The sequence below is a fragment of the Pterocles gutturalis genome, unplaced genomic scaffold (assembly GCF_000699245.1).
Source record: "Pterocles gutturalis isolate BGI_N339 unplaced genomic scaffold, ASM69924v1 scaffold18120, whole genome shotgun sequence".
Classification (NCBI taxonomy): domain Eukaryota; kingdom Metazoa; phylum Chordata; class Aves; order Pterocliformes; family Pteroclidae; genus Pterocles; species Pterocles gutturalis.
In genome coordinates this window covers 99,760-127,451 of record NW_010143830.1, presented here as the reverse complement: position 1 = coordinate 127,451, position 27,692 = coordinate 99,760, and the positions used below count along the sequence as shown (strand labels likewise).

Sequence of the window (27,692 nt, the reverse complement as noted above, 5' to 3'; positions counted from 1 at the left end):
GGTACGTGGTGAGGTGACAGCTGTTGAACTATGGCATTCAACAAGATTTGGTATACCGTAGCCCTTGGAGTCCTGCTGCATTTTTCTTACGCCCATACGGACTTCTTCACCTCCATTGGTGAGACGTGCTTTGACGTATATGCTTCATAGCAGAAATAATTTATTGACAGCTCTCAAAACTGATTCCGCAATGATGTGTTAATGGCATGCAAGGCTGTAATTGGTACAGAACTAAATCTGCTTACAGGTTCTTACGACCTTCTTGACTCCTTTCTTCATGCTTTGAGTTCAGTCAGTCCAGTTAGTCTAATGACCTAGGCTAGGCTTTGTATTCATTATGTATTCTTTAGGTATTGACTAAACACAATTTTGGTGTGAACTGTTGCACATCTGTAGAACCAAGCAAAACAGCTGCCGAGGGTACATAATGATACTGGTGTGTCAGTGTACTCTCTCTTGGGTTCTGATGGCCTGTGACACCACTGAAGATGTGGCCTGTATCGCTTCCTGATGAACCGGTTCAGCTGCCTCCTTTCAGGAAACAAAGCAATTATTAATTTATAACAGAGTCTGTTAGGACAGCTGTTGAAGGTCATACAAGTAATCTTAAAAATAAAATGCTGGATTAGTATTGTATAATGAACATTAAGTCTTTGTATATTTCTGTAGCTTTGTCTTTATTTGCTCTACTTTATATATGCCTGGGTGAAAGATTACCCTGTTGCAACCTACTTCCTTTTCCCAATGAATCCTAAATTAGTTCTAATAATAAATATGTAATATTAATTTCCATGGCAACAGGCTTGGTCCAACATGAAATTTTCTCCTTCAAAAAAAAAAAAAAAAAGGCAAGAAGCCTTACTAAAATACTCCTTCAGGATTATTTAAGCAAATGCGGAAGGACTTTGGGGAAGAAAGAGTTAAAGAGGGGAGGAGAGTAGAAGAGAGGAAGAATGCCTCTAATTCTCAGTTTTTTGTTTCTCCCTGTCTAACCAAACTCATTTGTTTTCTAGGTCATATGACAGACTTAATTCATACAGAGAAAGACCTGGTAGTGTCACTGAAAGATTACATCAAGGCAGAAGAAAGCAAGCTGGAGCAGATCAAAAAGTAAGCAGCTTGTTTCATAATGCTAATAGTTAATAATATGAGTCCACCCTTATGTAAAAAGTGTTTACCAAGCCTGATTAAATTTGTGGAATTTTTTCTCTGAGGCAAAGCTTAAACTAGCAGTTTTTGCTGGGTTTTTGTCCGAAGTTATTATCTCCAAGCCATTGGTTTGTTTTATGCAGCTTTCTAATGATGAAATCTAATCAACCCAGTTTCTGTATGATACCTCGCTTTAGGACTCCTGCTTGCACATAATTCCTGAGGGGATGTAGTTCTTTGACAATCTGCTTAGTGGAAACTAAAACCCAAGAAGTCTCCAAATGAGCGTTACAAGGACTGCAGTGATACACCAGATGCAAAATCTCTAAAAAGTGTTGGTGTGACTGTATTGGTCACAAGTGGGTAACCAGTGAATAGTAATAACCCACTACAAGAGCAGAGTATCTTTCTACATGCTGTATTTAGATTTAAAAGTAAAATAAAGCAAAATAAAACTTCTTTACTGTTTTGTAAAGAAAACAAGAGAGCTGACCATTGCTGTTATTATGTTGCTGTGCTCTACAGGTGTGAGGACCAGAGCCTACTACTGGTTTCCTGGCTTTCAAAAATGTGTATAAATCTGTCATGAGGATGTTTAAACAGTTTTAGATAGATGCATGAATTTTATTTTAGCTTTTGTGCATTACATTCTGCCATCCAGGAAGAAAGATACTTCTGTTGGACTGTATTTATTTTTATCACTTAAAATACAAAGTTGGAATTGCTCAGAGGCTTGAAATGTCATAAGTATATTCTTTACAGCTGCATATTAATATGGGAGCGTGCTGATTGGACATCCAAAAATGTGTAGATACAGCTTATCATATATGCATCACAGCTCTGCTCTTATTATATTAGAGGTGTCTGCTGTCAGGTCAGGAAAGTTAAAAATGGCTGTCACAGATGTAGAAGAAGCTGAAAAAATGCTGCCATCATTTGAGTTTGTTGGGCTCTGTACTTTAGGTAAGGGCATCAGTAGCTTGTGTTGAGTTAACCTCAGTGAAAGTTGGTCTGGAGGATGGCTCACACCTTGTGGTGGGTGGCTTGTGGTGGAGGTTTTTATGAAACAGAAACTACTTGAAAGACATGTGGGCCTCGTGGTTGTGGCTCACGGTTACAGTGACTTTCAGCTACTCATTAGGTTTGATAATCATGCAGTGGGAAGTGTATGATGGATTTCACCACATGTAAGGGGAATGCACAACTTGTTGAAACTGGTTTCTTCAGTCTTCAGCTTGCTAGAAGCTGGACTTGGTCCGTGGGAGCTCTTTGGGCACTCAGTTTGGGAGGGAACCCCATCAGTCACTTTACTGCTGGCAAGAACCCAGGGAGGGTCTGTCAGAGCGTAGGAAGACAACTAAAGACAGTGTGGGAAGAGGAATGCGAACAGTGTCACCTTTAACAGTTGTAAACATCTCCTGTGTCAGGTAAACAGGCAAACTTAAGTGAGGCTTACCAAATTCTGGAACAAGCTGAACACTGGCTTGTATGCAGAGTTCCCTCCAGGCTACAGATTTTGTATTTGCTTTATATTGGTGTTGATGTTTGGTATTGTCTGTGGGGTGTCACTTTTCTAAGTTTAATTTATCCTGTTTTCAGGGTGTTGTTACATGTCTTTGTGTTCTGGATCTGCATAGAGAGAGGAAGTTTGCTTGTTTTGCAGACATGTAGTAGCATAGTGCTGGGGCTTGCAGCATGACTGATACGCTTCCTGGCTTGAGACTGGAGCAGGCTCCCTGGCTGCTTCCATTAAAACGACAGATGAACAGTAGTTGTTGAAAGGTGTGATTGTTTCAGAGTGCATTGGCATTCTGAATTGAACTACCTTTTTGTAAACTTTAGAAAAAAGAGCATTTAAAAATAAAAGGTGAAAAATGTGGGTAAAGCTTTGTTTTTGATTAGTCCTACATAAAAGCTCATAATGGAACTGCTGGCATACTGCATTTCATATTTGTAGGAAGGAGTTCGTTCTGCAGCATTCCAACAAAGACCACAAGAGCACACAAGATTTAGGCTGCAGCTGAGGAAGAAGATTAAAAAAAAAAAAAAAAGGCAAAAAGCCCCTTTTGTTGCTCCAAAGAGAGCTTTATATATAGATAATGTAAAAGCTTGCGATTCATGTTAGGCCTTTTACTAGCTAAGACTGTGGAGTGGCTTGAAATCAGTTTTATAGTGCATTGGCAGACTTTTACAAGAGACTTTAATGAATATATATTTTGACTACAGATGGGCAGAGAAGTTGGATAAGCTGACAGATACTGCTACGAAAGACCCAGAGGGGTTTTTGGGACACCCTGTAAATGCATTCAAGTTGATGAAGCGGCTTAACACGGAGTGGGGTGAGCTGGAGAGCCTGGTTCTGAAGGACATGTCAGATGGTAAGTGTGCCTCTAGTAAGAACAAAGGTCATGTTCTACTTGCATTTACTATGTCTTTCACATGTCATGGTTTGAATTAGATTTGTAAGTTTGCTTTTGAGGTGGCTTAATAAAAAATAGTCCTAGAAGACCTGCCATATTGCTGTCGGTGTGCTATAATCTGACCTTTGCAAAAATTTAGGAAAACTGTGATGTTTAAACTGAATTATCTCCTTGGATGCTTTAAATTTTGCAGGGGATCAGGGCTTCCTTCATGTACTCTCCCACTTCTTGCAAATTAGTATTTTAGGAAATTTCATCTCTAAGTGTAATGACACCATTTACCAGAAAAAAGGGAACGAAACTCTTCTAAGTGCAAGACACGTGGGGCTGTCTTTGAGTATGGTCAAGTGCTGTTGCTGCTGATACACCCAGTGTTGTTAAGGTGTGATGGTTTGAAACCTGAATGTTGGCAGAGACTGAGCATTTGTGGAACTGATCTGAATTACTGTAGTAAACACTTTTCTGCCTCTTCCTTTGCACGAAGAGAAGCTTTTCAGCAGGGAACATGATGCAAAATAGTTGGCTGAAAGAGATTTCTAGCAGCAAGGAAGCCAGGACGATTATATTTGACCTGTGAGAATCCATCTCAACAATTAACTAATACCAGGTGTTGATTTGTACTAAGAAATGATAAAAAAGTGAAGCTTTCAAAAAAGACCCAGGATTAGTCTCTGATAAGGATTCAGCACTTTCAGCTTCCCACTTGTTGCTGTGAGTGACTGAATGTGCCAACAGAAAAGGTTCTTCACCTGATAGCCATAAATCTGGACCGTTTCTTCAGAATGAAAAAGTGAACTGTTTTGTTTTAAGAAAATTTTCAGGAATAAGGAAAATATTGGGGGAACCGTAGTGTAGTAAAAGAAAGCATGGAATGGAGTGGAAGGATATGGTATCTTTTTATGGTATCTGGTTCTGCTCTCCTCCGCTGTGCTCCTGGCTTTTTGGTGTTCTGTTTCCCTAATCAGTGTAAACAGCCCACTGGCCTCTTGATTGTGCAGAAGCAGAAGGGGAAAAATAGCATCAGTTCTCCCACTGGAGAGAGGATGATACACTAGCCCTACAGGAGAGCCCTTCAAGGAACAGCAATAGCAGTGGTGGTGTGTGTGTTTACCAGGGAGGAGTAGGAACCTTTCCTAGCAGCGGAGATGATGACATCTGACTGATGACCGGGAACAGTTCCTAGACAGAATATTTACTTTGTAGAACCTGACTGTCTTCTGTTCTGTAAACATCACCCTGGTGCTTCTTTAGAAAGCTGCCAGGTTTTTCTTTTTGATTTTCCTTTGCTTTCTTTTCACAAAAAAAATTTGAAATGTTAACTTACTAACATGCGTCTTGAGTTCAATTCGCAGTTGTGTGAAAATGGATCTTGAGAAACCTTTTTAATTTGTGTGTTTCTCAAGTTTCTATGTAAATGTGTTAATGCCTATGTCCACTGAAAGTAGTTAGGTTCATAGCGGCTGCTTAGTCACCTAAAGTCTTTCCAAAAGCAGTTTGCAGTTAGATGTCAGCATTTTTGTTTATCATCTTTTTACTGACCAGCCTTAATGTTTACAACACTATTCTTAGCACTGTTTGTTTTTTTCCTTTTCTAAATTATTTGTAAATTCCATGTTGCTAAATGAAAAACCTTTTGGAAGGCATATTGAGGGGAATGGTTGCAAAAACTACCAATATATTATCTGTAATGTTCTCCGTGTAGGGGTGGTCTTTTTGTTGTATGTAACTTAGTTTTATTTTAACCTGTTAAGACAAAAATAGTTTCTGCATGAAACCGAAAGGGTATTCCTGTCCCTTAGAAACAAATTTATGGCGTTTGTTGGTGCTCTGCAGGGCTAATGGTCCTTCCTGAATGTTAGCTTTCCCCAGACTAGTGTTTCATTTCATGCATAGAATTTAAAGAATTCCTGGGACAAAGAAGGCCAAGTGTCTTCTGTCTTTGCAGGCTTTATCTCCAACATGACTATCCAGCGGCAGTTCTTCCCAAACGACGAAGATCAGACTGGTGCAGCAAAAGCCCTGTTGCGGCTTCAAGACACATATAATTTGGACACAGACACCCTCTCAAGAGGGAATCTTCCAGGTAAGAGTCAGCGATGTTATTTTCAGAAGATACTGCAAACTTTTACTAAATGTCCTGATTACAAATCACTTGACTCTGTTCCGTTTTGTTTAACTGCGTAGTGTGAAGGTAATAATAGGAAAACATTTGAGCTAGCTAATACTTTAATGAAAAGTGGCGTAATGTGGGTTGTTGAACACAGTTTGACATAGGTGTCAATTTTAATTCTGCCACACCTTGAGGGAGAGGAACCTGTTGCTTCAGGCTGTGCTGGTGAAGAGGAATGCAGGAAGAGCAGACCTGCCCTGGCATGCCGTCAGGTCTGTTTCTGTGGTGGTTCTGTTGGAAACTACATCCACTTGGCTCCCTGCCTGGTGAGATTTCTTCTGCCAGCATGCTGCCCAAGTGCACATGGATAAAATGCACTGCACAGAATGCAGGTTTCTTTCTGAATTGAGACTGTCCTTTGTCCTGTCATTCTCCTCGCTCTACTCGCATGCTCATTTTCTGCTTGTGCTAAAACTTGAATTTTTTTTTTTTATTTTAAGTCTGCATCTTCCAGTTTTGGTAAGATAATGCAGTGTTAATAGTTTTTAATTAAAAAAACCAATAGCAGTAAAATCTTGCCTGGGTGAGGATTTTCCTTGCCTTGAAGTAGTTGTGCGCCGGCAGATAACTAGTTTTATTGCACAATGTAATGCATTTTAACAAAACAGCTCTATCATTTATTATCCACTTCCTTCTTGCTGATAAGATAGGCCTTTCATGTTGGGAGCGACTGAAATTTTTTTGAGCTTAAGCTTCACAGAATCTAGAAACTGAAAAACAAAAGTCAGAGGGCCTATCATGCGCATACACACAGACTTATAGCATTACCAGAGGTAATCTTTAATAGGATTGTATGCATGAGGAGACACACTTTTTCTTGACAAGACTTTATCTGCTGAGTTTTCCTTGTTTTCTCTATTTGAAAATAGTATGTGCCAACTGGCAAAAAATCAAGCGTACAATCCATCTGTGTTTTTGCAAGCACTCATTGTGGTCAGATGCCTAATAAAATTAAGGGTAATTGGCTTTATATGTTATGATGTATAACCCTGCTTTGGGGTGTAGTTCAAGACTGTCTCAGAGACGTACAGATTCATTCTACTACAATAAGCAGTTCATTATTGTTTTCTTAAAACAGCACAAAAATACAAGACAAAGTGCTTCATGTGGACTGTAGTTTATTGCTTCTTTCGAAGCAGCAATAAGTTGTCTAGACTGTGTCTGATAAACTGTAATCACAGAATCCCAGAGTTCTAGAGTATAAAAGAGAACAGGTTGATCCCTTCAGAGCTCCAGAGGGGAACATGCCACGTAATCCCTTGTCTGTGCTCTGTCTTCTTTCCCAGGGTATTTCTGTTTGTCCAGGTTGCCCAGTTTTGATCAGAATCTTAACTACTGTCATATTGCTTATTAATTCTCTTTCCTGCATTACAGGCTATGCTGTTTCTTTATACTGATTATCAACCCTATTTGATGATTGCTGTCTTAAGCAGCCTCTTAAGAGTTGCCTTTTCCCATCTGGATGTTACATTGCTTCCAAATCTACCGGATTATGGCTCTTCAACCTGTTACTCACTCCAGAGGATCTCCTTGAGAACACTCCACCACCACCATACTCAATTCCATAATCTTTGTGTTATTTTAGAGTTTGCAGCTTCAGGCTCAGAAACCTGAAATCACTGGCCATCACAGTATGGAGCACAAGGTGTTTATTTAGTGAGAAGAATCAAAGTTGTTCTGTGGGATGCTGCTTTTTGTGGACTTGTCTCTTCAGCTATTTAATCTCTTAAAGCATGTCTTGCAACAGAAGAATTTCCCTATTTGAATGCAGCTGTGGGAGCTGCTGTTAGAAATTTGGAATGTAATTTTAGCTGTAAAACCGGCAGGTTCTGTTTCCTTTTTACAAGATTAAATTTGGTTTTTCAGTGGGCCTTAATTTACAGTGGCAAAAATAGGAATCTGTAATTTGCTTACTAATGCTTTCATCTTTCAGATGTCTTTTCAAGTGTTTCTAAAAATGACTTGACTTCGAAAAATCTTGAGCAGCCGGGAATTTACTGAGTGATGTTTTATTTTTCCTCTCCCACTAAGTTGTTGCTAACAAGATGTGCTTCAGTAACATTTTGAAAGTGATAATACAATGTCTTTGAAAACAGATTTCTGAAACTTCATATTTGGCTTACTATTGCTCTTGCTCAAAGTGTTTGGGGTTTTGAAGAAGGAAGGTTTATTTTATGTTATTTTCCACGAATGGTAAAGACATTTAGCTAGTTGCTGGTATTCTGGCAACGGAAAGCTGCATCTAACCGCTTATGTGTTCTGCCAAGGATTTACAGGCTTTAAATACTTAAACTGAGCGTTCAGCAAATAGCCACCACGAAAGAGGGATGCTGAAGACCGCAACGTGAACAGAAATAAACTGTGCTGTGAAGAATAAGAAATAACAGAATGTTACTTTGAAGACTGGTTTGGAATTCTATGTAAAATCAGTTTGGTTTGGTTTGTTTTAAATACAGGTGTGAAGCACAAATCCTTTTTAACAGCTGAAGATTGCTTTGAGCTGGGAAAGATTGCATACACTGAAGCTGACTACTACCACACTGAGCTCTGGATGGAACAGGCTCTGAAGCAGTTGGATGAGGGAGAAGTGTCTTCTGCAGATAAAGTTTACATTCTGGACTACCTGAGTTACGCCGTATATCAGCAGGGGGATCTCAGCAAAGCCATGATGCTCACCAAACGTCTTCTGGAACTGGGTAGGTGAGAGATCCACAGCTCAGTGGGATCTCGCTCTGTGTTCGAGCAGGTGCTATGGATTTGTAGCGAGGAGTGTGGTCTTGTCTGTGTGCTGGCTTGTATATGGGGTTCTCAAGTGGATCATTATTGATATTACCATTAACATCTCCATGTGTAGTTTTCAGTAAAATAAGACTTGTATTACCATAAATCGTATTTTGCTACCATATTTTTAGACGGAAAATTATAATCTCAACTACCATGCCAGGAGGTGTGATGGTTAAGGATTGCTCCTTTCCGTCAAAATCTTTTCTGCCTCCTGTTGCTGCTGGCTTCTAACCATGTACCCATCTTAGTCATTACTGCCTGAAATTTGGTTCTCTTAATGGATCTTACTTTCCTGTGTTGAGATTACTTCCCTTTAGGTATAGGTAAGAACAAAATTAGTGGAATTGAAACTAAATTGGTGATAGCAAAATCTCTGCAGATTATTTACATGCAAATCAAGCATGGTTGAGATAAAAAATTTGGAAAAATAAGAAATATAGAATGCTAAGATTCTGCCTGTTTTATGAAATGTGAAAAGTGTTTATGCTTCTGTAATACTCCACTGATTGTAAAGGATGCTGTGGGAAGTTAATAACTAAACCTAGTATAGCAAAAGCTAGTGAGAACCTTTTATTAATGAACTGAAGCTAATTCAGTAAGTTTAGTGATTGTTAAAAGCCTTGTCACCAGAAATCTTAATGGCCATCAGGCAAGTTTTTAGGTTTAAAGCGGGTCATGCTGTCCCAGCTCTCTCCTGGTCCCATTCCTCTTCCCTCGTCTCTCCCTTTCTAGTGAGATTGGCTGGAATGGCCTTCTTCTTAGTGCTTGGCCCCCTGTGCCTACCAAGGGTCCTGGCCTCGCAGTAAGCAGTTCACTGACTGAGAATGAGTTGAGCTTAGCTCTGAGGGCTCATTGCATGTCTTCCTGCGGATGAGTAAGGATATGTGGATGCTGCAGGCTAGCGTTGCTTCCAGCTTAGCTTGGAGTTTTAGCTGTCCTGTGAATACTCTCAAACCAGAGTAGATTTTTTTTATTTCTGTTTGAGAAGCAGTAGTGTGCATCTGTTTTCTTTTTCTTTTTTGTAAATAGCCTCTTCTGGATATTTCTTTGTAAGTTGTAGACTCACCAGTGATACTTGTCTGTTTCTTTCTCAATAGATCCTGAACATCAAAGAGCAAATGGTAACATGAAATATTTTGAATATATCATGGCTAAAGAAAAAGAAGCAAATAAGTCCAGTACGGATTCAGAAGACCAAATGGAGAAGGAAACTGAGGTTAAGAAAAAGGATTACCTGCCCGAGAGAAGGAAGTACGAAATGCTGTGCCGTGGGGAGGGTCTCAAAATGGTAAAGTGGAGTAGACTGTTTTCAAATGTATGAAACCAACCGTAACGAAGCAATGTCAAGAATTTGTATGTGGCGTGAAAGCAAGGAAGTTGTTAATAGCAGTTGGCTTAGTATGTAGAACTGAGTATTAGCGCATGTTGGATTTCTTCCCTGTTTCATTCTGTCCAGTAGAAAAAAAAATAATACTGCCACAGGCACAGCTGACTAACTTGGATGTGCTAAATAATTGTAATTAACTGAATAAGGGTGCTGTAAGGCTACATTTACATATGTTATTGAATGAGGGTGGTTTTTTATAGTGATGAAGTTCATTTTAATAGGACTGTGTAAAGTACTGCTTGTTGAAGCATTACTGAGTAACATTAATTTGCTGAAAGTACCCATTTCTCAAACTTAAAGCATCTTTGTAACACAACATTAAAGTAGGGAAAATGAACTGTTCCTGTCTCTTGTTCTCAGGACGTCTTTGATTTCTTAAAGATGTTCATATTGTATGGAAGTTGTCTGATTCTCTCTTGCTCCACCTTGCTTTCAGACTCCTCGGAGACAAAAAAGACTCTTCTGCCGCTACTATGATGGAAACAGGAATCCTAGATACATTCTGGGCCCTGTCAAACAGGAAGATGAGTGGGACAAACCTCGAATTGTTCGCTTCCTTGACATCATCTCCGATGAAGAGATCGAAACTGTGAAAGAACTAGCAAAGCCGAGGGTAAATGCCTTATGCTTCTTTGCCTTTTGGAATCTTAAGTCCCATGTGTAGTTTTTTGTGCGAGTGTGATTCTGTCTCCTCTCGAATGCAGATGTGCAGTGTGCTCACACGTTGCTTTTCTCACCTTGTACCTCTTGGTGACACACTCTTTGAAGGAGACAGTGGGGAAGCTGGAAGTTCTGTGTAATTAAGACAGCCAGATAACAGTTGTGCAGGATTGTCAGACTTTTCTGGCAGACACAATTTCAGTGCATGCCGTTTTGATACGGAGGAGAATGTTCTACAACAGAAAACAAACATTCTGCAGCTAGGTTGCCTTAAAGCATACCTGTCATCTGTTTTTTGTTTTGTTTTCTGTTTTTTCCTTTTTCTTAAGTCTGTATTTGCCAAAATTGTGACATGGAGAAGAGTGCAGTCTGGGGAAAGGCAGCCTTCCCTCTGGTCCTGGAATGCCACATTATTGTAGAGACAAGAATAAATGGTTGTATTCTCCATTCAGTATAAAACTGACTTCTGTCTCCCAGGCTCTGAAGTAGCCTGTAGATGAAGGAGCTTTAAGAGGGCAGTACTTAATCAATGGTACTCAGCTTCTTATTCACCGTCCCAGCTCCTCAAATCCTATTTCAGAAACTGGATCCTGAGGTTCTTGTTTCTGAATGCAGAATAATCCTGGGCAGCTCAGCTGTCACAGAAGCCAGGAGTATCCAAGACAAAAACTGATGGAGTTGCCTTCAGTACCGCGTTGCTGTGACTCTGCACCTCAAGATGTGTGTTGAAGATGTAGTTAGTTAAATTGATTTATTTTTACATCAGTTACCAGTTACTGCTAAAAGAAGATCTAAACTTGTAGAAATAGAATTTTCTTGCTTTTTTTCTTCGTTTTTGGCCCAAATGGCTTTTTGTCCAGAGAGAGCTGAGCAAATGTAGATTAAGGGGATAAGTGCAGTAAGTATAGGACAAAACTCTTAGTTTGGGCTGCTGCAAAGTAAACCAGCTCAGTAAACACTGAGGATGAGGCCATCCTCAGCCATTGCACTGAATACCAGGTAGCCTAAAGGTGATTTTAAAGCTTCCTAAAGGCTGACGTGTTGTATTTCTGAGATAACATTCTGAACTGTAAGCAAGAGCTACAAGCAATTCTCTTCATTCAGCTGTGGAACATCTCTTCCTGCTCTGCTGTCAGGCAGCCTTGCTGCAGGTCTAAAAATCAGAGCCCTGGTTGTTTGTCTGTTGGTGACTAAGACCCTTTGCATCTTCTTCCTCTTAATGCTTGGGATGTTACCATCACTGCCTCTCAGCGGACCGCGCTGTCTGATGCGTGCCCAGCCTTCTGCTGGTCAAGTGGTGTAAACTGGCAGGATGAAGTCTTGTTATCCAGCTTTGTAAGTCTCGTGGGAATCATAGTTTATGCCTTGATTCTTACATGCATCTGCATGGGATGAGAGCAGAGGCAGCATGTTAAGAGTTCCCAGTACCTGTACTTGTTAGTAGGCCTCGGTTTACTTAGTTTATTTTAACAGTAGAAAAATACTGCTTCTGATTTGTGTGGGACCTGGTATGCCATTTTGTGCCTAGTGCTACAAAATGTGGAACTTCGTCCAAAATTTGGTCTCTGCCACTGAACTTTCCAGTTATGAACGATGGAGAGTTACATGAGTGAAGTCAAATGGCATGCATATGAAGTTCTGAATCAGAGTATTAATGGATAGCATCAAGTAAATGGAGCCTAACAGAGGAAGGCCTTGAACCAAGAGTTCTCACTCTGTGTAACTTAGGAACACAATGTAAATGTGTCCATGGACTATGAAATTTGTGCTAGCAGTTAGTGTTGAAGTTGTTCAGTGCTGCTTTTGGTACAGAAAGAACCAACAGGGTAGGGTTTGATTTGCCGTTTGCTTATACAATGTCACAGTGTTGCCTGGATTCAATTTAACTGTAAAACTCATCTTACATGCGCAGGACAGAGTGCTAACAAAGGACCAATTGTACACATGCCGTAATATTGTACTGCTTCCAGCAGTTGTTGCAATAGGAAACCTTCTAGTTTACTTTATTCAGACAGTTGTTCTTGCTACAGAAATGGAAAAATTACTTCCTGTAAAACTTGTTATTCTCTGACTCTTTGTTTAAAAAAAACCCAAACAAACCAAAAAACCCTAAAACACTCTCTTTTATTAAATTTGGAGACTCCCACCTCTTTCCCCATCACCGCTTTATGAATTTCCACCCCCTCCATAAAAGACAAACCAGCCGCAAAAGGCGACTGGGTGGCTTGTGTGGCAGCTCACGTGACCTCTCCCCTTAGGCTTCTGAATGGTCGGATTGCTGTGAGGCAGTATGTGCTTTGTAATGCAACTATTCTGATGGTTCGCTTCACAGCTGAGGCGAGCCACCATTTCAAACCCCATAACAGGAGCCTTGGAGACGGCACATTACAGAATTAGCAAAAGGTAAGAGAGCTCTATGCCAGATGTTTTGTGCCTGTAATGAGTATGTAGATTCTGCTCATTATGGGGAATAAAAAGAGGTGGGCTAAAAAGGCAACTTTGGCTTTGTAGTCCACCACTTTGTTACATGCAGATCTGTAACAGGCTGTTACTGCTGAGTTTCTCAGTCTTTTCCTTCAGCTAGAAGTTCTGGAGGCTTATTTTGACGTCATCTTTGTCTTTTTTTGGTCACCTTCTCAGGGTGTGTTCTCAAATGATGATCTGTACAAGAAGCAGCTCTCTATAAAAAACACATGATGCTACAAAACCTTCAGTAGAATCTATTTTTTTTTTTATATTTCCTTCCCTTTGCCGTTCTCACCAACAAAAAATTGTCCTCCATTTCCTTGTAAAATCTAGCTGACCACTTGAAGTGCCTTTACATGTGTAAGAGACGCTTCAAGTCCTTACTGTACCTGACGGCTGGCGTGTCATGCAAAACACACGTTCGTTGCTCACAGAGCATCTCATTGCCCGAGATAATGCCATACTCCTCTCTGGGCTCTTTTACCTCCTGCTGACACAAATCTGACAGAACGCAAGCTCGTTTGCGCTGGGCTCCTGGTTCCTGCCAGCTTGTCTACTAAGTACAAGAGGTCTTGAATTTAGCCAGTGTTTTCCAAAATCGGCTGGCTCAAAAAGAAACCACCTGCCCCCTGCCTGCCCCCCAGTTTTAGTAGTGGTGATTAAAGATCGGCCACACATTCAATCAGCGTTAATCCAAAATGCTGAAAGGAGTTAAACTTCTGGATGAAGAGGAATTGTCTGTGAAACTCGGCATCATAAATTACTTGCAGAAAGTCTCTAGTTTAAAACAAAAAAAAAAAAAAGGAAAAAGAAACAAAAAAGGAGGAAAAAAGTGAAAGGACAATCCAGCCAAATTTTCCCAACCAATTTGTTTTGATTTGGACATGGCAGCTACAGCTTCTGTTGCCCTTCGAATATTGCTAATTTAAGAGCATTACATACCATCCAGACCAATCGGAACCCTTTCAAACACCTGTGGCTTGGCAAAAAAGCAGCCTACTAGGTGGGTAAGCCCTTGTTTGTCCTTTCTCTTTTTGTAGCTGAGCCGTGCTACTGTTCATGACCCTGAGACTGGGAAACTGACCACAGCACATTACAGAGTCTCTAAGAGGTAAGGGATCGTCTTCCGAAGGTACATCCGGTCCCACAAGTCTGCTTTATCTCTAAACGTGGGGCAAATAAGGCTTTTGCATAACTTTTCTATTCTTAGTTTCTCTTTAGAAAGAGAATGGCCTAAAGAAAATTGAGCTGTCACATAACAAAGCAAGCAATTTGCTGAAATAAAAAAGAGTTGTAAATGGTAGCGGTAACCAAGATGGAAGTGCCCTCTTTTGCTTGGCATGGCTTGTCTAGTGCAGCTAACATACTGAAATGTTAGTGCTGTGCGGGGTTCTGCTTACACTAACAAACAGAAAAGGATGCCTGCGTAGCTCACATCTACAACTAAACTTTGGTGTTGATACTTGATTAAAAATAGGCACTGAGCAGCTGCTGTAAGTCGTGGGAATAGCACAAATTAAAGCTAGTTGATCAGTTTAAAGAATTTCTTTGTTTAAACGATCAAACATAGTTGCTGCTTTAATAGAAAGCTAGTGTTCTTTCAGCTGCTTTGAACAAACCCCCTGAAATTAGAATGGCTAGTAGCCTAGGGGTTTTTATTTAGCTATGAATTCCTTCAAAAAGATAAAAGTGCTTCAAAATACTGGATCACAAGAGCTTGATTGATTCAGGAATGATTATAATTCTCATGGAAACTGGAAAACCACTGCAGATTAAATCAGATCCTTAAAGCCACGTTCGTTACAAGTAGCAGCAAGTTGAAAACTTTTATGTTTATACACTGAAAACTGCCTTGCACCTTCAGCAGGTAGTGGGAGTCCTTTAGAGATTTTCTGGTGAGCTCTGACGTGTTTGCTCCTTAAAATTACATCCACAGGCCCCCTCTAGAATGACTTGTCACACAGGAAGATCTATGTCCATGTGTTGCATTTAATTTTTAATTTTTGTTTCCAATTTTAAAGTTTGTCCATGTCTTATCTATCTTGCTTATCTGTGACTGCATATTTTAAAGAAAGCATTTGTATTGGGATTTGTCATCTCACACAGACCACTCTGGGGCATTTACTGCAGAAACTTGTTAATCTGTTTGAACATACCCTCATGGTCTGTGTCAAACTCAATGTGCTAATAATAGCAATTAGAGAAGGTGAACAGATCACTAATTGAAGTTGAGATGCATAATTGGCCCCTATTTAAACATCCTTAGTAAAATAACTTTTCATTTAGAGTTTTGATTTTTCATTAGTGGGAAGTGTTATGCCTTGATACTACTGCAGATGCCACAGCATAAAAAATAGCACTAGACAACACCATTATTAAATGCAGATTCCCTGGTGAATGTGTGCAGCTGATGGTGCAGCCAGGTCCCGTTTGCCATCACCTTGTTATTGTATTGGCTTTGTGGCACGACAAAATAACTGGTTCTCCTGGGGCTGTAATATGGTATTAACCGTGTGCTGTACCTTGCCTTGGGACCCTCTGATGAAGTACAAAGGCAGCCGTTGTCTGGGAAGTGCTGCTGCGTGCACTGCCAGCCTGGCACGGAGCCTGGTGTCTAGCACCTGGCAGATGAGACCCTTAAATGTTTAAGGTTTCATGCCCAAAAAGGTGGCACTCCGGGACCTTCTTCCAACATACATAAGGGAGCTCACAGAATTAAATCAGGTTTTCCTGAACTAAGATTTTAAGTTCCATATCTTGCTGGAAACTGGAATGAGAATTGCAAAGAACCACACAAGTAAATGGGGCACAGCACACTGTGAAGGTAGGGAAGACAATTTTTTTTTGAGAGTAGGAAGATATTTGAGGGAGGAGGAGGACTTCCCTTCTCATGCTTCCCTTTGCCTTTGCATTGTTCCATGTGCAGATTGTTTAGGGTGTATATACTTCAAAAGAGAACCCCCAAACCCCCAAGCCAGACTGCTTTAGAAAGCACACATTAGGACTGCCAGATCACTGAACTTCTCTTGCAGAGCCACTGGTAGAAACTTCTTTCTCTTAGAGCTGTTTGAGCTGGTTTGGATTCCACAGATGAATCATTGCTCCTGAAAACCAAAAAAATGCTTGCTTTATTTTTTTAATAGATGACTGCTTTCCCCTTTCAAACATTCTTTCCTAGCAAATGCACTTCTAAATTACAGCATTCCTCTCTTTGAGAGGACTACTGTTCACTGTGCAGTACGTGGCAGGCTGTATAAAAGGAGGCACCTTGCCAGCGGTACGAGGAGCAGCAGCAAGCACGGCTGTGTGCAGTACCAGAATAAACTCACCCGCTCTGACACTGCTATTAAAGAAGCTGCTTTTTTTCAGTCTCTCTCCTCCCAGCAGCCAGTCAGAGCTCGTAGCATATGATGTTACAGTTTCCGCTTCAGAAATACCAGTCTGTGCTTTTATTCACTCCATTGCATCTGTACTAGTACTTTTTGCATACCAAGTACATTTTAGAAAGATTTTAAACATAAGTGCCAGTATTTAATGTGAGCAATGGCTGTTACAAATGCAGTGTTGAAATATTCTGGTGCAACGCTGGTGTAGCTGAGACTAAGGATGTAGCCTTTGTAATGTCTGGTACTAGACTGACTGTGCAGTTGGAGATGAGCTTTTGGGCATATAAGCCCTTGTATGTCAAGGTTTTTTCCCTACTATACTGCTTAGTCTAAAATTATTTCTGCATATAAGTATTGTGCTATTAAAAATCTCTTAAGAAGATACCTGATACAACATTAGAAGAGGGAGGAGTAAATGTAGTTACTGCTATCTGTTTGTAATGGATATACAAGTTGTTAAAAACCAGATCTTGATGTAGGGAGAAGAAAAGCAATCCCCCAGCATGAATTCAGCATGCTAAAACAATTCTTTCAATTTCTACAACATATTAGCTTAGTTTGTGGGTGTCTTTTTACAAAGCCAAGTGGGACACCAAAATATGCCTTTGCAGACAGGGAATTTGGGGGTTTGGTGTGGTAGTTATTAAGGAAATACTAAATCCTCCTGTAAGTAAAGTCACCCACATCTTAAACTGCCATGCTTATGACTGCCCAGAAATAAGCTCATCCCTTTTTTGTATGAAGTTTTCTGCCCATAGTGGACTCATAGGTGTTTTTTAAAATTTATTTTTATAGACAAGAGCAGGGAAAAAAGATTCCCTTGTGTGAAGGAATATCTGCTATAAATGGTCTTGAATTTGGCACGCACTTACATTGATGTCAGCAAAGGACCAAGGCTGAAAGCAGCAACAGAAGAGGACAATGTAGGACAAGTTGTTCTGTTCCGTGAAGGCCCCTAGGCAGAGCCTGCGGCACCAGCAGCCCCTTGGTGTGCATCCTAAGTACATCAGGCAGACACCTGCTGATGCTGACAACCCTGACAACCAGTGCAGGGTTCTGCAGGCCCTCCTCAGCTATCTGCCCTCATGGAAGCAGATTTCATGATGCTTACAGGGTTAAACATGCTGTAACTCTTCACATGAAACTATTCAGCACTACATGCCTCCCCTTCCTCCCTCCCTCACGTTTTTCTCAGCAGCCTGCAGACAGGCTGGCATTTGAAATATGGTTTCAGTTCCCCATTTCATGCACCTTTCATAGACTTTCTTTGTATCCTCAGGCAATTAATTTTATTTCTAAAATATATATAGTACTTCCGCTTCATGAAAGGCTGCAGTATTCTCCCTGCTGAAAGCATTCATGGCAATGCTAAGTAACCAATATAGTAAGAATGCTTGCTTTTTGCCTTCTTTGGTTGTTTTTTTTTTTTTTTTTTTTCTTAAAGCCTTCATGTGTAGTCTGGACAGCGGTAGCTAAAGCCAACACTTTGAAGCTGATAGCTATGTTGGGGATTCTCGTATCTATTAAGTGTGAGGTTAGGATTGCTTGGGAGTGGGACCTACCTGTTCAATGTGGCTGTGGAGCATGTGGCTGCAGAGCTGCTTTTTTTTGGGGGGGAGGGGGGGAATGCTTTGTCTAAGTAGTCTTTGTGTTTTCCTACCACCTATAATTCAAAACGGTTGCATTGTAACACTTCCTTATACTAACAGTGTTCAGAAGTCAATAACTCTTGGTACGTGTTTGTGCAAGTGTCTGTCTTGAGAAATCTTATTTCTTTTATCTATAGTTCATTTGTAATTAAAAAAAAAATGCTCGTAGAGATTCTGTAACCTGTGTCAGTGCCTTGTGTCATGTGTCATGCTACTGTTCCTCCCATGCAAAGTGTTTTGTGGTTCTTTTTAATACTGTGTTTCTAATTAAAGAAAACAACCTTAATTTAGTACAGATGTAAAAGTTCCTTTGAGTAGAAATACTGTGATGTACTTAGCAGCTAAGCTCTGGGCATATGTATGTATGTCCAACAGTCTTGTAAAAGCACCAGGAACCACTAATGAGCAAAAAAGGCGGAGTTGGATGGCAGGGAAAAAAGGTAGAATGAGCTGGCTTCCTGCAGAAAGGGGAAAACAGGGGGCCCAAATCATCAATATCATCATCCATATTAGTGACTAGCAGGGGACTGCCGAGATGAAGAGCGAAGAGGAGCAAGGAGGGTAGCAAGCATGCTGAGGGAGGGAAAAGAGGAGCAGGTAAAATGAAGGTGCATTGGCTAGAATGGGGTGAGTAAAGCAGCAAGAAAACAAGCATCATGGGAGCAGATGAGTGGTTTAAAAAAAAAAAAAAAGAAGAAAAGACAGTGGGTACATGAAATAGATATGTTTTCCAAAAGAATAAAATGTTTACCTTGGTAAGAGATGAAAAAACACAAGCGTGTTTGTTTCCATGTAAGCAATGGGATATGTTCACAGCTGGTGAGGGTCCACCAGGATGCACAGAGCTGTGGTTATACTCAGCCTGTGCCCTGTTGTGCCAGCCACAGCTTTTCTGGGGATGTGGCTGCTCTGGATGGCATTACTGCTTCCCAGTCACCCAGCTGTCAAGAACGAGCAACCACTTAGAGTAGGAAAAAGCTACACTGGGTCTGGGTGAAGGCAGTGATTCTTGTATAGACCTGCTTCTTTACCTGTTCATACTTTTCTCTGCTAACTAGTTTGCCAGTTATTTTAAACGCAGTATTTTTAGATGAAAAGTTCTGATTTACAGTAAGAGGAAGACATTTTGAAGATGCCTTTTGCACTGTGAGGCTGACTTTTCACATTTATATTTGAAAAAAAAAATTGTGTGCTTTTTTTTATTTCTTTTGTCCTTAAAAATTATCATGTAGTAGAAACATGTGCCACATACCAAATTGGTAATAGATGTTTTAGTAGAAATTGTTGAACAGGGAAAATGGTAGAGAGTTTTATGCATTATTTAATTGTTTTCATAATGATTTTTAGTATCATTGCACAGGTAAGTAATGTGGAAGGACGGATCACAGAGCGCTTGCCTGTAAGTGCATGACACATGGAAGAGCTGAGTTGCAATCTCATAGACTGCATACGCTAAATGAAGTAACTCACCTATTCCTTTCCCAAGTGTTGCTTCAAAATGCATCAGATGTGGGTCTGCATTAGCTGTAAGAGCAAAAGTGGTTTCTGCCTGGTTTACAAAACAGCTTGAAGCAGATTTCATTATTTGGAACATTTTCTTCAGTCATTTGCTAGTCCAATACGGCAATTAAGGCCCTTAGTTTTAGAGCTTCCTTAAACCAGTGCTGTAATATAGAAAATATGTTTATTAAATGCAGGCCTTCATAATGCCTCAGAAATACCTCTGCTCATCCTACCAAATTCTTGAAAAATACAAAAAAAAAATTCTGAAATTCTGAGTAATTCCAAATGTTATATTTGTACTGCTAGCTTACTGCCTATTGCTAGAATATTTTAATCATTTTTTATCCTTCCCCCACCCCGCCCTGCCCTTAGCGCTTGGCTGTCTGGATATGAAAGCCCAGTGGTATCTCGCATTAACACCAGGATACAGGACCTAACAGGACTCGATGTCTCCACAGCAGAGGAGCTACAGGTAAACTGTTAGGACAAATACAATGGTGAATGTCTATTGACATTTAATTTTGTATGCCTTTGTGTGCAGCACTGTTGGGGAGGTGGCCACAAAAGCTCATTCAAGCCCAGAGCAACTAATTTGATGCCTGGTTTGATTCCAGGCCATGGGAAGAACAAGTGAGGTTTTTTTTTACAGGGAGGAACAAAGTTGTCTTTGCAGAGCAGTGCTTACTTCAGTGTGAAATGGCTTTCTGTTGCTGGAGGGCAACAGTAAGAGCTGAAACTCCTGATACTTGTTGAAGAAGATGTGTAATTCCTTCTCATTTATACTAATAAAACTGAGTTTAATTGCTGCAGGGTTAAACCCTGCTACTGTGATGGTAGTAAAAAGTTCAGCTTACCTGATAGTTAAAGAAACAGGGAGAGAATGGGTGTTCAGATTTGCCATCCCAGCCTTGGTCCTAGAAGGCCAGCAGTGTCTGGTGCCTCTGTAGTGTAGGAAAGACGGACTGTACATGTAACTTGAATAAGTTCTATTTTAGAAATACTGACTTCTGTTCATTTACTTGAGGCTTTTAAATGAACAGCAGCTTCACTAATTCTGAGGAGGCATTCCTACCTAGAAAGCAGGACACACAGAAAGTGGTCCCTGAAAGCTGTGGTACTACTGTGCTGTTCCACCAAGACTCCTGACAATAAAATGCCCAAGCATCTGGTTAAAAATTGAGGTTATGAATACATAGAAGAGATGAAAAAATAAAAAAGGACAGTGGATCCTCTTTATTAACACAAGAGATAAAAAAAAGTGATTTAAATTTGAATAAGCACCATGGCCTAAATTGCATAGAATATGGCCTGTAATGTTTCTGTAGAAGAGTATTTTTGTACCCTGGGGGAGCTCCAGATTCCTTACCTGGAGAACACTGAGTCTTGCAGTGCCAGTCTTGGATGTGCTGCTGCTACTCTTGTAGCCAAACATCCTGGGGCTCCTTGGAGCCTGTGGCTAGCGAGGTCCAGGAGCTTCAAAAGTTTCATGGTCAGGTTCTGTGACCTGAGAGACATTAGATCAGCCAGTAGCAGGCACTCAGAAGTGGGAGAATGTCTCAGTAGTGAGCTGGGGGTGGACAGAAGAGCTTTCAAGGAAAGCTGACCCCGGGGAAGGGAAGGTTCAGCTGTGGCTTTGCTGGGAGCTGGTGTCCAGTCAAGAACTGCAGAGGCAGACAGAAGGGCTGAGGCCCTAAAGCTCAGATTCAGGTTCTGGCTCTGCACTGATGAGTCCAGGTGGAGTCAGAGCATCTGTGAATAAACCCAGGAGGACTTTGCTGCACACAGTACAGTTTAGCTGTCAGAGACTTGTGATTTCCGATGGCTTGATTTTTAAACTTCACCTGTTGAAAGGCTGTAGATGATGGTCAGATCCTTGTCTGGAAAAAAATAGTGCTTGACTAGATCCTGTGCTTCTCCTTTCACTGTAGGTAGCCAACTACGGAGTAGGAGGCCAGTATGAGCCTCATTTTGATTTTGGAAGGGTAAGTCCTGTTTTCTTTCCACCTCTTTCTTCTTCACAAGCACTGTGTTTCTCTTTTTCAGGTGGCAAATTATGGAGTGGGAGGACAATATGAACCCCACTTTGACTTTGCACGGGCAAGTAAAGAGATGCAGAGATAGTCACCTGGTGAAAGCTGGGCCTCTTGGCTGTGGCACAATTTTTATTCTTTAACATGTATTAAATTTTGTAGCTCTTCCACTTCTCTAATCCGTGTTAGTGGAGAAAGCCCTCTAAACCACCAGCTGAACTGATAAACAGGCATTACAGAGCAACAAGGTTTTTCTTCAAAAATATAATTCAAAAAGAATTATTCTAAGGAGACGACTGATGGTTCTTAACAGAGCAAAGGGCTTTATTCTAAATCTGAGGAAATATAAATATTCTAGCTGGCCAAGGTACTGGCCATGTAAAGCCCTTTTGTTTAAAATAATTGAAATATATGCAGCTAAACTGTATAAAAACTCAGTGTATATCCTGTGCTTCTGGCCTGTGCAGCAGATGACGGTGGCATCTACTAATATGCAGCCAGGCACTGAAGCTACCATAGCTGTATCCACAGCACAGAGCATTTCTGAAACAGGCAGATGTAGCGGCACGGTGAGAGCTGAATGCCCTCTTCTGTGAGGAAGGCGTTGTAGACAGCGTAGGAAAACTTGCATCACAGCTCACCGTGTAGGCCTGGGATGTGGAGAGAGAACTTCTTTCCCCAGAGCTGAGACACAGGCACCTTGCATGCTGTTGAAGAAATTTTGGAAATACAAGTAAGTGCTCTGTTAACTGTAGTTTACAAGCTGATTGCTAGCAGACTCGTGAAACTGGAAAAAGCCTGCCAAGGTCTTCTCATCTCACCATCTTTATAGTTTTATTTGATTTAAATTCCCAACCTATTTCTTTTCCAGCTTAAATTGCAGACTGCTGAAAACAAATGCTGAATTCAGTTGGTTATTTATTGGGCATACTTATGTGTGATTTAACACCTTCAGATTAATTAACCTTACGCTGTGAATCAAGCCACTGACTATTAATCAGAATCTTGGCTCTGTAAGCACATGCTCAAAAGCATGGCAAATGATTTAACAGATTTGTTTTGAAATGCACGGGTTAATTTCTGGAGTAATGATATTTTAGCACACACAAATAGTGGGCGCAGGGGGTGGGCTGTGGGATGTGACAGGAGTTAGTCTCGTAACCCATCAAAATGGAGTGTTCTTCTTGTAAGTCAAGGGATAAAAACCTTTTGCTTACTCAGATGGATCTTGTTTCCTGCTCTGCTGAGGTGCATTCAGCTTCCTCCCTTCTTCCCAGCTGTAAAGAGGGAGCAACAGTAACATGCACACGTGCTGGAGCCTGGTGGGGAGCAGGCCTCCCCTTGGACCACAGCGCTGGGCTGGCGGTGTCGCAGCTGCACCACGCACCTTCCCATGCATTTAGGCACGAACATACCTTACGCCTGCTGCAGATGCGATAGCGCACCACTTAATGAATCACTTGTTGGGTTTTTAACGGCACTCTAAAATGCCTGTGTGCCAGGGAGGAGCGCCAGATGCAGAAGGCCAGCTCAGGTTGAGCGGCAGCTGCCTGGCACCTGTGGCTCCAGCACGAGGTCAGAAAGGCCGGACCAGGAAGAGGGTGAGGGCCACAAAGGCAGAACCACCCCCGAGGGAGCAGGGCTGGGAGCTGCCCTCGGGGCGTGCTTGGAGCCACCCCTGCAGCAGAGCTCTGCTGTAGCGGGACTGAAGAGCTGCCCTCGCTGTTGCTTATCTTGGCCAAGGACAAGAGGGGATAAGTGAGTGTAATTAAGTAATTAAGTTTGTGGCTGTGAAGGGGATTTATATACTCATTTTCAGACAGTACAGTTGGTCTTACCCATTTGCAATTTGGGCTTATGCCCTCCCTGTCCTACAGAATTTTAAAATGCCTGGTTTATTTAAATTAATGGGTACACTCATATTGCATTCTCCCCTCCTTCCAAAGAGAGGGTTTGAATTAATTTTTCTGCATGAGTTCGTCTGCTGCTGGCTCTGCAGCTGTATGTCAGCGGCTCCTCGCAATAATCAAAATGAAATGCTCATTAAATCTGCTTTCTTTTATTCACAGAAAGATGAGCCAGATGCTTTTAAGGAACTGGGAACAGGCAACAGAATCGCTACTTGGTTGTTTTATGTAAGTGATACATTTCTGCCATGTGCTAGTGCCAAAAATATCTATCACTGCATATTCTGCACCGTTGAATGATTTACTTACATTTTTTAACTGAAGTGACTTGCAAATGAAGGCAGCCACAAATTTAGCGATAATACGTATGGGGTATCTTCCTACCCATAAGTAATGGTTCTTCCATGTGTTCTTAAGGAGGTTTTTTCCCCTCAAAGTTGAACATCTGCTTAAATTATTTGACATCTCTTCATCCTTATATCTGCATCGATATTTATAGCATGCTCATTGCCGAAACATTTGAGAGTGTAACATTCAGGGACGAGGCTGGCTGTTGCGCTTTGAACAAAGTGGGTGGGTTTAGACTTTTATAAGGCTGTTAATCACGCAGCCTTTGCTTAACTAATTGGGAAGTAGAAATTAAGTTGTTTAGTAACCTAATTCTGTTTTACTAAAATGTGACATTTGAGAATGTATCAGCTTGCAAGTTACCTGCACCTTTTCCCACCTTTTCAGATGAGCGATGTGTCAGCAGGGGGAGCTACTGTCTTTCCTGAAGTAGGAGCCAGCGTTTGGCCTAAAAAGGTAAGCAGGGCTTTTTATCCAGTGTAACCACTCCTCTCTCCACCTACTCAAAAATATAACAGATGTATAAACGTTTAAAAAGAAGCTTTAAAATGAGTTAATATAAAGAAGATCAGAGCACTGTTCATGGGAGCCCAGAGGTACTTATGGTTAAGTGAAGCAATTGATTCCAGGGGCCTTTGATGTTCTGCAGTTTAACAGATAGTGATGTTTTGGACTTAACTGCTCTAACGTATAGACTTTGCAAAGCATTACAATATTTCAAAACACCATTTGAAAATAATCAAATCTGTAAGTAGGTTTAGTCTTGAGGCATCTGTAGGGAATTGTCCCTGAAATTCTGTGTTCCTGTTATGTTTTTTTTCCCCTCAGAAGGGTCAGAAATAAGGGCTTTCCTTGCTGGCTTGCTGCTCATTTTTAGTAAATTATCTTGCTTTCTAAAACTAGTCAGACTTGAATGAAACTGCCTTAGGATTTAAAATAAATGAACAGCCAAGTATATATAGACACAGAATGAGTCAAAGACGACTCATTCCTTAGGAAAGCAAATGTTAGAATACGGTAAAGAGCCTTCAATTTAAAAGGAATGTCTGAAATACAAATACACATACTTTTGCCTTATTATGACAGTGTGTATTGCACAGAGCAAAACACTGAGGGTTTCCTCTGCAATTTCCAGGGAACAGCAGTGTTCTGGTACAATCTCTTTCCAAGCGGAGAAGGAGATTACAGCACGCGGCACGCTGCCTGCCCAGTACTAGTTGGAAACAAATGGGGTAAGTACGCCTCACAGTGCTCTCGCTGCCTGTGACCTGGAGGTCTGGGGCTTTGGTGGTGGGGTGTTTTGGTTTTCTTTGTCCTCTGGACTTCAGGGTGGAATAAAAAGTAGCCAGAAATGAGGTCCTTTATAAAGCAATCTACTTTACAGCTATATCTGCTTCCTACCTCTCTGTCTATTATGTTACATATATTATATACCGTAGCATATCTTATATAGAGAAAACACATGTAATACTATATCTACTTTAATAGTCTCTTGTAGTTTTGCAGCTGCTGGAAGGTATTTTCCCTTTTGGATTTATTAGACCAACTTCACATTTGTGTGTGGGTATTAAAATAGTTTAGAAAATTAAGATAATCCTGTGCTTAACTGAAAGCTGGACCATAGCATATGTTTAGCTTAAACAGAAGCATGAGCTAAGCAGGTGCAGTGATCAAATACCTTTCTGTCTTTGCAGTATCCAATAAATGGCTCCATGAGCGGGGACAGGAATTCCGAAGGCCGTGCACTTTATCAGAGTTGGAATGATGCAGACTCATCCTTTGTCTCTTCTGTATTCAGTTTGTGTAAAATGCACACATCTCCTACAGTTTACAATTGACCAACACTCCACTACAGGTTCAGTCTGCAGCTACACCAGTGTTTCATCTGTGGACAAAGCAAACATGTTTTCAGTTCCCTTAAAATGTCCCCTTAAGGTTTTATGAACAGAATATTATTAAGGTCTATGAGTGTTACAGAAGAAAAGAAAAAAAAAAAAAGGACAAAAAACAAATCAGCGCCCCACCTCCCAGTGGTGTTGTGTGTGGTGTTCCCTTCACCATCGCCCCTCTGATCAGCATGGAAAGCCGGGGATCACTCGCTTAGTGTCCACCTCATGCCTGTCAGTCTGCTAAGGGTGGGATGATTTAACGGGAATGCTCCCTTATAGGGAAGGCTGAATTAAACCAGTTCGTATTCCTCAATTTCCAGACATTCGACTCCTTGCTTTTCTAGAGTGCCTGGCCACTCCTGTTGGGAACTGTGGGCATAGTTTGTGTTTCTCTGGGAAGAGGTTATGATCATGTTTTAGCCTGTTTTTCCACTTCCACAAAAGTCCCAATTTGTAAACTGTCTTCCTTCTCAGCCTCTGTGGGGAATTTGGCGCTTACCCTTGAAAATGTGAGCCAACAGTTACGTACGCAGAGATAAGATGCTTCAGCAGCATTGTGTCAAACACATGCCTGCATCAGAGCAGCCTGACAGCAGTTACAGCCCGTCTTCCCTCCATTTTTTTTTTTCTCCTTTGATGTTTGTCCACATAAACAAATGCTGCTTCTATTCTGTCTTAGTAATCAACTCTTACATCTGTTCCTTGGGCAGTGGGGATGGGAATGTTACCATCTTCATCAATCAAAAGAATTATGCCTTAGGATACTGGAATTTCAAATTGGTTATGAGACTTCAGGTGATGAGGTAATATGCAGCCCTCACAGAATGCTCTCCACCCTCATCCTCCCAGTTCTCAAGGTTTTGAGAGAAACAGATGGCCTATTTATAATCCTAAATATTTTTTAGATGCTTTTTACTTTGCAAATGTTTTTTCTGGTGTGGATGCAAATGCAGGCGCAGCAGCGACATGGCGTTAGTCAGGGGGCAACTGTTTGCACAGGATGCCTGAGAAGGTGCCTGCTCTGGATGGTTTGGTGTCAGTCACCTCACAGAGGCTGCCTCCTGCCACCTCCTGCTTTAGCTGTCGCTGGCACTCGTGTGTGAGGAGGCGCTTGGAAGGGGCCTCCTCCCAAGGCTCTGGTGCTGCTCGCTTCGCTGCTGCTCCTCCCAGGAGTAAGCCGTTCTCAATCATGCCACCCACACAAAAAGTTGCCCCAAGTCAGCAGTGCCCGCCCTGGCAGAACTCACTGGTAGTGACTTTGAGGGACCTTAGTCTGTGATGAGTCATCCTTACACTGAGATGAAGTTGAAACCTCTGAGGGAGATGAGACTGTGGCTGCTGGAGTGGCTGAACTTTTGTTCTGCTCCTCAGATTCCTGTGGGAGGAACAACTGCCGTCCCCACTGCCCCCAGTGCAGGGAGAGCTAAGCAGGGTGGGGGGAGGCTGCAGGGAGGTTCCCTTTCCTGAGTCTCTTCAAAAGAAGGATTTTTAGCAAGATGTCTACATATTCCACTAGCGCGAGGACAAGAATCGAAGTGAGCTGCACCATCTTCCACCTAAACAGTCTGATATTCTGGATGATGATGGTTTTACTGATTTAGGGGTCAAGCCTGAAGTCTTCACCAAGGACAAAATTCCAATTTTAGTTAATTTGATTTTCTGCCTCAATAAAAGCTTGAAAATTGAGCCAAAATGTAGATGAAACCAACTGCTAACATGTTAGAAATACCTCTTGAATACTGAGAATGCAGTTTAAGGTACTATAGTTTGAGAAACTGCATACTTTCAGAAGACACTTTAAAATCTTTGCTGGAAAATGCATGGTTCAATTTCTACTGAGCCTGTTAGCAATGGGACCTACATAACTGTTCATCCTTAGCCCTGCACCTTCTTGTTTTTTGCCTGTGCTTTTGGGAGATGGGAAACAAAGTCCCTCCAGTACTT

The 27,692-nt window shown here is 41.2% G+C and overlaps 1 protein-coding gene across 3 annotated transcripts; it reads left to right on the top strand.

Moving 5' to 3' along the window:
- Positions 1-25,925, top strand: P4HA1 (prolyl 4-hydroxylase, alpha polypeptide I). 3 transcript variants are annotated; one of them, XM_010084895.1, is made up of 14 exons: positions 1-118; positions 1,014-1,110; positions 3,376-3,527; positions 5,515-5,652; positions 8,196-8,435; positions 9,621-9,811; positions 10,347-10,523; positions 12,903-12,973; positions 19,947-20,046; positions 21,503-21,556; positions 23,674-23,739; positions 24,247-24,315; positions 24,995-25,091; positions 25,554-25,925. In XM_010084895.1, exons 1-14 carry the CDS (start codon positions 31-33, stop codon positions 25,622-25,624), a joined length of 1,611 nt encoding a protein of 536 aa, XP_010083197.1. In that variant the 5' UTR covers positions 1-30; the 3' UTR covers positions 25,625-25,925. The 3 variants fall into 3 exon arrangements, with proteins under 3 accessions (XP_010083197.1, XP_010083196.1, XP_010083198.1); XM_010084894.1 differs by lacking the exon at positions 12,903-12,973 and adding an exon at positions 14,077-14,147 and having other exon boundaries at positions 25,554-25,717; XM_010084896.1 differs by lacking the exons at positions 12,903-12,973; positions 21,503-21,556 and adding an exon at positions 14,077-14,147 and having other exon boundaries at positions 25,554-25,624.
- Positions 25,926-27,692: the final 1,767 nt, after the last annotated feature.